The sequence below is a fragment of the Calonectris borealis genome, chromosome 1 (genome assembly GCF_964195595.1).
Source record: "Calonectris borealis chromosome 1, bCalBor7.hap1.2, whole genome shotgun sequence".
Lineage (NCBI taxonomy): Eukaryota > Metazoa > Chordata > Aves > Procellariiformes > Procellariidae > Calonectris > Calonectris borealis.
Genome location: NC_134312.1, coordinates 200730448 through 200742788, shown reverse-complemented (window position 1 = coordinate 200742788; position 12341 = coordinate 200730448). Strand labels below are relative to the sequence as shown.

The 12341-nt window shown below is 37.6% G+C and overlaps 1 protein-coding gene across 2 annotated transcripts in view; it reads left to right on the top strand.

Annotated features, from left to right (window-relative positions):
* Positions 1-12341, top strand: part of IFT88 (intraflagellar transport 88) — a 52122-nt gene that overhangs the window by 37412 nt on the left and 2369 nt on the right. For both annotated transcript variants that reach the window (XM_075139948.1, XM_075139949.1), the window contains exon 24: positions 4042-4102. In XM_075139948.1, the coding sequence (XP_074996049.1) occupies positions 4042-4102 (61 nt within the window). The remainder of the gene's footprint in view (positions 1-4041; positions 4103-12341) is intronic.

Here is a 12341-nt window from a genome sequence, read left to right as displayed (position 1 = left end):
AAGGTTGTCACATCTCTTTCTGTTTATTTCATGTTGGAAGCCTGAGCTTTCCTGAACACATTTCTGTACTTTCTCGTGGGGAAAAAACTACCAGTAAAATATTTAAAAGATTAAATCATCGAAGTTATTTAAGATTTTAGTAACACAGAAATTATGTTTAAATTATGGGTTTTTTTCATTCTGACTACATTGCGTTAAGGGACTTCGTTGAGTAGTACCCGGATGCCAGTGATATCAATGGAATCCAGTACAGATGCATGGTAGCACAAGTTATCGCATAGTTGTTTTAGACTGTTTAGACTTTAATGGTGATCATAATTCAACCATGACATGGAATACTCACTCTGTGTATTACATTTAAGTATTCCTGTTTAAAAGTCTGGTGACTCTATCCTGTCGCAAAACTAACCTTGCAAAGCAGAATCATAGAATGGTTTAAGTTGGAAGGGACTTCTAAAGATCATCTAGTCCAACCCCCCTGCCATGGGCAGGGACATCTTCAACTAGATCAGGATGCTCAGAGCCCCGTCCAAACTGACCTTGAACAACTCCAGTGATGGGGCATCCACAGCTTCTCTGGGCAACCTGTGCCAGTGTCTCACCACCCTCATCATAAAAATTTTTTCTTTATGTCCAATCTAAGTCTACCTTCTTTCAGTTTAAAACCCTTGCCCCTTGTCCTGTCACTACAGGCCTTGGTAAAAAGTCTGTCCCCATCTTTCTTATAAGCCCCCTTTAAGTACTGAAAGGCCGCCATAAGATCTCCCCAGAGCCTTCTCTTCTCCAGGCTGAACAACCCCAACTCTCAGCCTTTCCTCATAGGAGAGGTGTTCCAGCCCTCGGATCAATTTCGTGGCCCTCCTCTGGACCTGCTCCGACAGGTCCATGTCTTTCTTGTATTGGGGACCCAGAGCTGGATGCAGTACTCCAGGTGGGGTCTCATCAGAGCGGAGTAGAGGGGAGAATAAGGTATCTATGATGGCAATTCTAATTAGGCAAAGCTTAAGGTAGGTCTGCCTAAACACTTTCCTATAGCATGTTGCCCAGAAAAGAAAACAGGCTTGTAAATAAAAATAAGCCTGATTCTGTTATAATTTAAACTAAACCATGGCAGGCCCATGCTTCCAGCCTGTTTGAGTAAGCTCAGTGAGTTTCTGAATGGCAGCAAAATTCTGCCCCTGCAGTTCCTAGTACATTCTCTTCAGAACCTCTGAAGCCTGATCGGTTGCTTTCTGCTCCTTCTTGCAGCTCCTTTTCGTGGAGGGACATGCTCCCATCTCCCTCTTCTGGCTGTCTTGTCTGCCACACTCTGAAATCTCCCAAGTTCACTGTCTCCTCAAGGAAAGGAACAATTTTTCCCCCCAAGGGACCCACTGACCATTTTTTCTTAAAAATTAACACCATTGCAGATGTAAAGGAACAAAAATTGAGGAGAAGAAGGATGTCACAGAATGCACTGTGATTTAGTATGCTGCCATCCTGTATTAGAAGTTGAGTATCTTTCTGTGACAGAATCTCAGCATCAGTGCTGTCTTGCAATCAATAGCCCTGCAGTTCCTTTTTGCTATTGGTATTGCGTCTGGGTTCCCATCCCCTGGTTTTGGGGATTTTTTTTGTTTGCTCGGTTGGTTTGTGTGTGCATGGTTTTTTTAGTCTTATGTCTACCATTTGGTTTTGGAAATTACTAGGTATTTTTGTCCTAAGAAATTCCTTCTGTCATCCATGAGCATATAGTCATAAACTATACTTTCAAGTTCTAAAATTATCAAATTTTAATATTTCACCACCTACGTTTCCAATAGGAACACTGGTTTCAGTTAGCAATACCAGATATAGTCAATTCCCACTCCGAATTTCAGACTAACCCATGATTTCTTGATTGCACCCAGTAAAGAGAAAATAGATAAATGCGAGTGTAATATACCTACATTTCAAAGTCTGCACGCAGACTTTGTCTTCCTTTAGAAATTTATCAAAATTTGCTATTCTGGCATTGTTTTTCCAGAATAAGTATATCCATATGGAGTTTATACCAAAATAAATATTCTGGAGTACTTATTTCACTCGCTTCTCAAATATGGACAAGTTGTTAAATACTTCCAGCCAAGAATCTGGGAACATCTGTGGGGTTCATTCCCTGTAGAAATTTTTCTCCCTGCCTCTCACAGCATTGGATTTTTACTGTAACCTTCATATGTTTGCTTTTGGTTTTTTGGGCTGGTTTTTTTTTTTTTACTGCATTAATCTTTCTTTTTCATATTTCAGTTTAAAAAAGACAAGTAATAGTGTAAAAGTTCACACAACCTTCTTGGCACTGATGTATACACACATTACTATTTATTTCCGTTAAGTGAGCTTAATGACTGAAAATGAGGGACTGATTGGGTGTGGTGTGAAGCAGTGATGATAGCTGCAAACACTGGGGGGGACTTACTCCTTTGCCTTTAGGCATCTACATCTGGACTAATCATCCTAGATTTCTTTTGCAGTCATGGGAGGGAAATAGGCATTTTTAGGGTGGAAATCATTGGACCTATTTTAAATGTCTGCTTTTAGTATGGGATGACTTATAAACTACTTACTTGGAACTTTACAGGAATTAGTCATATGTTTAAGCTGTAGTACTTCCATAATATTTTGGGAGGAAGGTCCTAGGATGTAAATGCCATGAGGGCACTATCATATAGGGACCACTTCCCTCTGGCAGACAGAAGCTGAGCTTCCACTGGCAGACTTGTCAGTCATTCAACATTTGGAGAGTCTGAACACGCTTCCTGAAGGAGTGATATATGCTACTTCACTGGGCTGTGAATAGCATATTTAATCCCGAATTCAGAGAACATATTTTAGACTTGAGGATTTCCCAGAATAAATAAAAAGTATGAGAAATTCTGGTCCCAGACTGGATCACTCCAAGACCATTCCTGGTTTCATGCTAGGCTCACTGCTTTCCTGTCTGACTCCTGTGAGTTTTGATTTAAGCGTTCTTCCTTTTTCTGTTGGCACGAATCTTGAAAGTTCTTTCAGTTCTGTGTCATTCCAAGTTTGCCAGACTCCATGATATTTATCTGGTGAAAAATGAATGAAGAAGCTGCAGTAATTGACCTGAATACATGGTTAGGTAGTGTGCACATGTGTTTTAATCAGATCCTGAATTCATATTTTGAAATAAGGTGTAGAGATTACTTTATTAACAGCTGAGTGCTTTAAATACCAGTTGGTTTTTTTGATGGGTACCTACCCATCAAAAAGTCCCTCACTGAGATGTACCTTCTTGTAATTGACAAGATATATGCATGAGAAATTTGGTGTTTTGCCAGGAGAAGCCAAGCCTGCCATGTGATACAGAGGTACTGCTTTGATAAACTGTTAAAGTTTTCAAATAACACTAAAAAAACACAGCTGGAAGATGTTTATGGTACCTTCCTCAGTGCAAGAGAGCTGACTTTTTAAACACAGCTTTTAAAGTATTTACCTTCACCTTTATCTTGCATTTAACACTCAACAGCAAATTAAATTTTGCTGTAAAGCACAGTGCTGTGCCAAGTATTCAAAATTTAAGGTCTATGGGATGAATAGTTCTTTTTATAGATTTCCCTACTTCCCCCCCTTGAATCTTTACAATAATAAAACGCTTGTGGGATTTACAAGACATTAATAGGCAGAGGCTACTTTGAACTCATGCAAGGAGGGCTATGTTGCCTGTTTTTTCAGCTGTACTTTACAAAGGTACATCTGAACTATTTTTATGCACACTCCTTGTATAAATTTTATCTGAAGAAAAATAATTTATTGAGATATTTTGTTTGAATTTCATAGAACTCTTGTTTTATGTAAACATTGGATTTAACATGGATTTTAAGGACAATTTTGTGCATTGAAAAAACAAGGTTTATTAGTTACAGTATAGTAAGCCTAGTTTAATGTTCTTCTACTGTTTTATTAATAAGCTAAGTTGAGTTTTCAGTAATTATCTCTAATGTATATTACTAAATAGGGTTTTTGTTCTGTTCTTTTCAAACGTTTTTCACTGTTCTCCAGCGCATTAAATCTGGCAGAGATGGCAGTGCACGTAGCCGCAGGGAAGGAAATGCTGGTGGTGGTAAGTACTTAATGCCTCTGCTTAAATATCAGATTTGTCAGGATCCTAAAGAAAATAGTTTTTCTTGAAGTGTTTGAAAACCTCCTTACATTCTGAAATGCACACAAATATGCATTGAGTAATATGCAAGTACTTCACAAATTTTGTTTCATACTTTTTGATTATCTCATTGCTGTATGAAACCTCAACCAGTATAGTAGCATGGATTTGGTCTAAGATTTGGGCTTTATATACAGATCTCAGTGTATTTCTAAAGCTAAATTTCTACTTGTTTTCAATATTGTGGACTTGAACATTTTTATCCCATTAACTTGGAACTTGAACGTTTTTATTCCATTAACTTCAGAATATTTATTATAAAGCATCATTTATTATAACAAAACAGAACATGTCAGCCATGAAAAACAGGAATTCATTGTGTCTTTATTTAACATGGAGGAAAGGGAATTTTGTGCCCAGCATCTAGTCTATTACATTAGGTGTTCGTTACAAGTTCAAGAGGCTATTTTGTGCAACCAACGCTGTAATAAGGAGAAGACACCCATACTGTCTTTTTGCTCCTTCTTCCCCTTTGGCCAGTGTAGCAGAGTTGAAGTATTAGAGTCTTCCACAGAGGAAAGCTTGCTTTCTGACTGCTAAGTCTCTCTGCTCCTATAGATTTACAATGCTGACTTTCATAAATGTAAAACTCTAGCAGTGTAAGTCTGGAAACTGGCCTGCTTTGTCTTTTCTGCACTAGGTAGTCTGCATATTGCAGAGCTAATGATTTTTCCCTCCCATTATTAAATCCATGAAATGTTAGTAATGTTAAACCTAACTGTTCCTGCTGCTGCTCTAAGGAAACTAGCAGACTTCAGACTATTTCAGCCACCTGGAAAAAAAATCCATTTTGACCCAAATAGGAAATGGTTTCTTTGTATTCTGCGTTTGGTTTATCTTAATATCGGTGGGTCTCACAAAAAGATATCCCCCATAAATTCTTGCCTCTCTTCCTTTCCTTTTACAGAGAAATAATTCATGATTTTTTTTTCTTATTTAGTAATTTTATTTCTCCATCTACATAGCAGATGCTTTATTATATTTATCCAATTCTGTAGGGCCCTGAAAAGTCATGGAAATTACTAGTGTAATCTTAAGATGACCTTAGAATGCTGTTACATTTATGAAGACAGCTCTCCTGGGTTCTCTAAGGGTTAAGAATGAGTGTTGGATGCTTCAGAGAGATCTCCTTCCTTTTTCAGCTCAGTAGTTTCACTAGAGAAGCTTTTAAATCATTTCTGGAGATGTAGAAAAAACACCATTCACCTAGGATTGAATTTTACCTGTTCTGGGCCTCAGGCCAAAGTAATTCTTAGGGTGAAATTCCTTATTTTGGTAGCAGAGAGGGATGGATACGTTTCTGGACTCTCCGTTGTTACATAAGCCCTATGATCAGGCAGCCAGCTAGAGGTGCCAGCAAAACAGCAGCGTGAGACAGCATGGGGACCTGTTCTCTGTCATAAAGTAGAGATTCACTTTGGCTTATAATAAATAGAAATGAAGAGCAGCATTGGTAGCAGGCAAGGGTATTTACAGCTGTGCAAAACATTGCATCAAGTGTACAGCCAAATGGCACAAAGGGTTTCTTTTCTTACAGCTATATTTTGTAATTATCCCTACCCTCATTAGTGAAAAAAGGGGCGCGTTATTGGGAGTGAGTTAGCAAAAGAGGATATAAATAACAACCAAGCTGGAAAGATGCTAAGACAACATTAATCCCCCAAACTACCAGTTTGTCAATACTTCTTTTAAAGACAGAAATATCTATGGAACGTTGTCTTTTTTTAAAAAATTAAAAATAATTGAAAAAAATCCCTTCCCCTCCCCTCCAGAGTTGAACACATGAGGAACTTTGACTGCAAGCTCTAGTAATTCCAAGGCATTACTCTTTCCCCCCATAAGCAGAGTAATGGGAGAACAGCAAATGCACACATTTAGGCTGCTAACATAAAGAGGATGAGAGGGTAAGCAGGGTCAGAACTGACCTAGAATTTGTCCTATCAATAATTCTTAGATTGTTGCTCAAAATATTATGTCAAATTCATGAAAGAATGGAAAAAAATAGAGTTTGGGAACAAGTGTGTATAAGAGCAATTTTGAGAAGTCTCCATTATACAAATTCAGTGCCAAAGATCCAACCTTCCTGGAAATGACTCAGCAAACAAGCAGAGGTACAAAGAACGTCCTGTATTGAGCCTGGAGTTAACTTTCTGCTGGGATTCCTAATTAAAAGTTGTGGTGAGATGTACTACTTATATATATTTATTGAGAAGGAGTCAAAGGCATTACACATTTTTAAACTAGTAATGTTGACTCTGGGGAACCTTATCAGTGAACAAGCTGCACACTCACAGCAAGAGATGTTAAGGACTATGTTGTAGTTTGTCTGCCTTTTACTGAGGATGACTGAGAGAAACCTGAAGACCCAAACATTATTTTGTCCAATGTTTGGCATTATTCACCTGGGTTATGATCCCGTATTTTGCAGTGTAAGAAATTTCTGTGCATTGCCTGTGTGAAGACACATGAAATATAAAAATGGGTTATTTTATTTCAGATTCTTAGTACACTTTTGATAAATTAATGGCTTCAAAATTAAAAAAAAAAGAAACATTTGTATACATTTTAAGATTAATCTTTTCCAGCGGTGTTGCCAAGACCAAAAGGGATCATTTTCCTACACTGTTTGAGGGATTTGCCATCATTACTGAACCCAGTGAAGCATGGAATCCTCCTAAGTTTAGTACTTACTAGCTAAATTAAAGTACTTACTAGCTAAATCAAGTGTGTATGCATTCCAAATATTTTAGGTATGATGCATGTTTTATTTCTTTCCTCTTACCAGCTCACTGTCCCCATACTTGCTGGCATTCCTAACAGGTTTTTTTTCCCAAGTATTTTGTCTCTATGTAGTTATTTATATTAGGAGTATTAACAATTCAGGTTTCCTTGTTTTAGGAAATATGATCTAAAATTGCTTTTAAAGAGGAAGCTAAGAGGAAAGAGAACTAAATCAGCAGAGTTTGTACTTAATAGGACACCTACTACTTTGCCAATATAAATTAAAACAGAAGGTGCATGAGATGCACCAAAGCATAATTTCAAGAATATGATTAGTGTATGCATGAATGGTAGACAGAATGGAAAAAGGGAGACCAAGAAAACTGACATCTATATCAGTGTCAGTTAAAGTCTGCTCTTGTCTTGTGAGAAGAATAAGCATTAAATCTAAAATGCTTACCCAAAATTGAACACATTTGTTCACTCCTATTATAAAATGTGAAATTTTAATCTCCCTACAAATATCAGATTTATGATTTTCAATCTTTTTGATTCATGTTGGAAGCAGATGACATTGGTACACTCCCTTAAAATTCTTCTTTTTAATTTAAAAAAGGAGAAAGAAAAGAAAAAAGAAAAAAAAAAAAACAAAAACAAACAAGCAAACAAACAAACAAAAAACACCACCACACCAAACCCTGAAGGGATCTAACAGTACATCTGAGTTTAGGCAGTTCTTAAAGATTTCCTTTCCAATAATCTCTTCTTGTTTTCATACTCACTCTTTTGTGTTTTGCAGAGATGTGATAGTAACATCCAGAATTTGGAAGTTAGGACACTGTGGTTTTTACTACCCTAGGAGATTTTTACTGTTAATAGCGTAAGGCCTTTCATAGATAAGGGAAAGTATGACTTTAAGGAATACATTACCATAGCAGTGTTTACTTGGTCTCTGCATTTGCTCCGCTCTCTGAATGGGGAGTTTTGTGCTGGATAAGAGGAGCCATGAAGTCTCGGACAGGAGCCCAAAGAATCCATGTTGAATTCAGAAGATGAAAGGCTGAGCACTTTTGCATTCTCCTTGTTACTTAAGCCTGTCCAGATGAATTTAGGAAGGAAACTATGTGAGAATAATTTAGGTGTCTTTTCCCTTTTTCATTTCACCTGTGACAATATCAATGGTAAAACAAACCATCTCAAACAAACATCCCATAATCAAACACCCTTTACCAGCCCATAGGGATCTCCTCATATAATATGGAAGCACATTATAGATCTTAGGGCTATAAGCATCCCAAATAATCTTGACTCTGATAGAGGCAAGAGATTCTCCTGTTACCCTGCAACCAGGACTTCACCATCACTTATATTTTCTAGGCCTTCTGTGCCTGTTGATGCCTCCTTAACTACAAATCGTTGTGGGATGGTTCCATTGGCTGTGTGTGCAGAAAAAAAAAGGTTTTTTTACAAACAGACAGGGAAAATATCTGAGTGAAGAGAACATCTTAATCTGTTTTCTGCATCTGAGCTCACCTAAGGAATTAGCTGAACTGACACACCATAAACAATTTTTATTCTACAGAATTTCAAATCAAAATGAACTGCAGTGAAGTTAAAAATTGCACCTGCTTTCCATGCCATTTCTCAGTTTTAATATAATATTCTGCCTGCTACGCTGAACTTGCTGTTCTCTTTGGTCACACCAAACCAAAGCCCTCTCTTCTCCAATAATGGTATCTTCATCCCAAATATGAAAGATACACAGAGCTGCATTTAAACACATTCTGGATTTAGTGAAGCATCTGTAGTCTTTAAAAGCATTAGCCCACTATGCACTTTGTTACATAAACATTTTACAGAGGAAGTAGATTACCAAACAACCTTACCCTTTGGTATCTTTTCCTGATGAGTAAAATGGTACTAAAAATTCTAATTCTATCCTTCGTGATACTGAAGGAATTTCTGATGCAGTAGTCTCATCACTGTAATTGCAACTAGTGAGAGTCCTTTAAAAAATAAGTACAAAATCATGGATTTTATGGGTTGAAGTGATATACACACAGATCTCTTGCTAAGTAGGAAGTACAGAAACACTTAAAAAGATTTAGAATCTTTTTTGATAGATAGCACTGCTTAAAATAGGATTATTCCAAAATAGGATTAATTGTGCAGAATGTTGCTTTATTCATTATTTTGTCACATAAAATTAACCATTTTTTAAAAAAATAAGTTTTATACTTTGGTTCTTTTTTTAAATTGTATGTGGAGGAATTAGTTCAAATTAGTTTTTGTATGGAAGCTGAAGAAATCTGAACAGAACATGTTACACTTATAATACAATAATTTAATTAAATATCCTGAATAGAACATTATGGGCATGACTTTTAAACAGATGAGAGGAAGGAATGCACTGTAACAGATATCAGCATGTAGAGTATATTATTTGTGTCTTTATATGCATAGCTCTCAGTTGATGCTATTGCACACAGACTGAGGGGAAGATAATGTCAGCATGATAATCCAAGTCTCAAGTGTAATCATTTTACAGAGTAAATATATTTATAAATCAGATTTTGAAAATATGTTGACCAGCTCTGGTTAATCAGTTCCTGTTGCTTTTTCAACTGAAATCTGGAGCCATGTTCCTGCAGTCAGTTAATGCGTATGTGTCCACGTTACCAACCCAGAGTGAGTACACTGGGACTGGCTTCCACGCGAGCTACAGTTAATAACATACCTTTTTAAATAGAAGTACAATAAGTAAATAAATAATGAGCATGTATTAATTGCAGTGGAGGTTTTCTTGCATACAGAGACCAATTTAGTTCAGCACTGGTCTTCCATTATTCAAAAACTTTATTTAATTAGGAGCATGTGATTGTACAGTTACTAGAGTAATGCAGCTAGAATTCATTTGCTGTTTGAAAAATGTCTACCTGTAGTCCTTTGATTGCAAGTGCAATCAGACAGATGTTAACACTCAAAGCTGTACTATTAATAGAGAAAAACTCTACAAAGAAGCCTTTCATCCAGAGTTTTTATTATTATCCTTTGTCCCAATGTTACCTTTGGGTTTTTTTCTCTGTATTACTTTAGAGAAAGTTAGTTTCATTCCCGTAATCCAAAAGCTGGAATGTGTATAAAATCTTTGGCCAAATTATGTATGTGTACTGAATAAAAACATATAGATGATTTATCTGCAAATAGAACTACAAAAAGTAACTTCAAGGTGAGATTTAAACTTCTGGCAGATCATATTATATGGTCAGCAGAATTTTTAATAGCTGCCATATTGGCAGCCAAGTCCTGTGTCCCACGGTAGAGTGTCAAGAAAAGCCTTACCCCAAATGGCTCAACAACTAGGACATTCCTCCTGAAAGATGGAGCTGTGGGTTTGAACTCCCTCAGGTGAAGGAAGGCATTGAAGCCAGACCTGTCGCTTCCTGAGCTGCTGTCTGACATCTCTGTGTAAGTAAGATGGTGTCAACCACCTCTTATTCTCTTCCAGATGTACTTTAAAATGAAAGATGCTCTTCCACGTTTTTAGTATGCTCAGAGCACAGTGCAGTCCATGGAGACTTAATGTGGTTTTGCATATTAGCTTAATTTAAACTAACCATGGGCTGCTACCAGAAGAGATGTTAACCTTCCCTTCGCTCTTGCTGTAGATATAATGGTCATATAGAGGTGAAGTAAGGTGAGCTGCATTACTTTGCTGACCCACTTGAGAAAAAGTTTTCATTAGGTTAGTTTTAAACATATCGGCAACCTGCTTCAGCACAGTGTGCTACCACTTGACAGCGTGTGGAGGGGGATGCGATGCAGGGCAGAAAGGGCAGGGTGCGCCTTTCTGTGGCGAGGTGGGGCTAGATTAGTGGGTTCAGAGTAAATGAAAGGTGGAACTCCTTACCTCAGGTTGTTATAGATGCAAAAATTTCACAGGGGCTCAAGGGAAGACTGAACAAGTTCTTGGAGAATAAATAAATCAATCCATTATTAAATATGAAGAGCTGCCCCCTTCCTCCAAACATATGCTTGATTTACAAATTGTTGGATGCTAGGAAATTATTCTTGGAGAGCTACTGTATATGCTTGCTCTATTTATGATGCTCTTCCCTAAGCATCTTGTTTTCTTTTGTATGAACAATAAGCCAGTTTAGATAGATCTTTAATCTAATCTAGTAAGGCATCCATATGTTCTTACTGCTTAAGTGTTAAGCGGACACTGTGCCCACAGACACTTACTTTTCATAGTTTTTTCCAGGGTGCGTTTAGTCAATGTGGGATTTACTGATCAAGTAACTTGCTGCTTCTGGAAAGAACAGTCCAGGCCGCCCTCAGCACTTCTTTTCTTTCCCTTTCCTGGTCATATGTTCTTGCTGCTTCCCCTGCACTACTTCTAGCATTAATCTAACCCTTTGGTGAGTTGGTTCAGTTCATTAAACATGGTAAATAATAATTTGTTTGGGCAACTGAATCAAGTCTGAAGCCTAAAAAGCTACATTTGTGTGAACAGCTACATTTGCTCACTGTAACAGCACTCACAATTCCATTTACTGTACTGGCTCATAGAAAGGGGAGCTTAGGCACCAAGGTCGCATGCTGAACATCCTGCAGGCATCTTGCTGCTCAGGATGGCCATTTTGGGCAACTTAATCATAGCAATAAGTGTTTAAGGAACTTCAAAGCTATGTGGGGAGGGGGTTTAGATTCTTCAAGGGTTGGACATCCACTAGATGGGGAGAGAAAAGGCGGGGAAATTTGGCTTCAAATTTTCGACTTACTGCTTCATTCCCTTCTTGGATATAGCCCTAATAAAACTTGAGGGTCCTAGGATGTCCAAGAAAGCTTCTGTTTTCAGTTGTTTGTTTAGAGCAGCAAGATGTACAGGTAACTTGTGGGTATTATGTTTATCCCAGCCATTTTGGTTTGCGTACCATCCTTTTTTTTTTCTTTTAGTTAATATAAAATCTTTCACCTGCATCTGGTAGTATCACTGAACCCCATGTGTTTTCCTCCTTCACAGTTGAAAACCTTTGATATGCCATTTTCCTCTTTTATTTTAATTACATCCAGTTCTTCCTTTCTGGAACCAACCAATTAAACCTATGGAGTTTCTTTGACTAGCTCAGTCTTCCCCTAGTGTAGCTTCTGCTGTATCGTTCCTGTCTTTACATCTTCTTACTGCTTCTTCCAACTTCATTCATTATTTTGTAAATTACTTGTTCTCCATTGCAAGACTCTCTGCCTACTCCTATCCTACTCTTTCTCTCTCTATTAAACATTTTGTATTCTCCTTAAACTGTCCTCAAAATGTTTTCATCCACACCATCTTTGAAGCTTGGCACTTGCCTCCTTGTTGCGCAGGCCTGTCCAAAGCCCACTGAAATCAAGATGTGACCTTTTTGTAATTTTCACA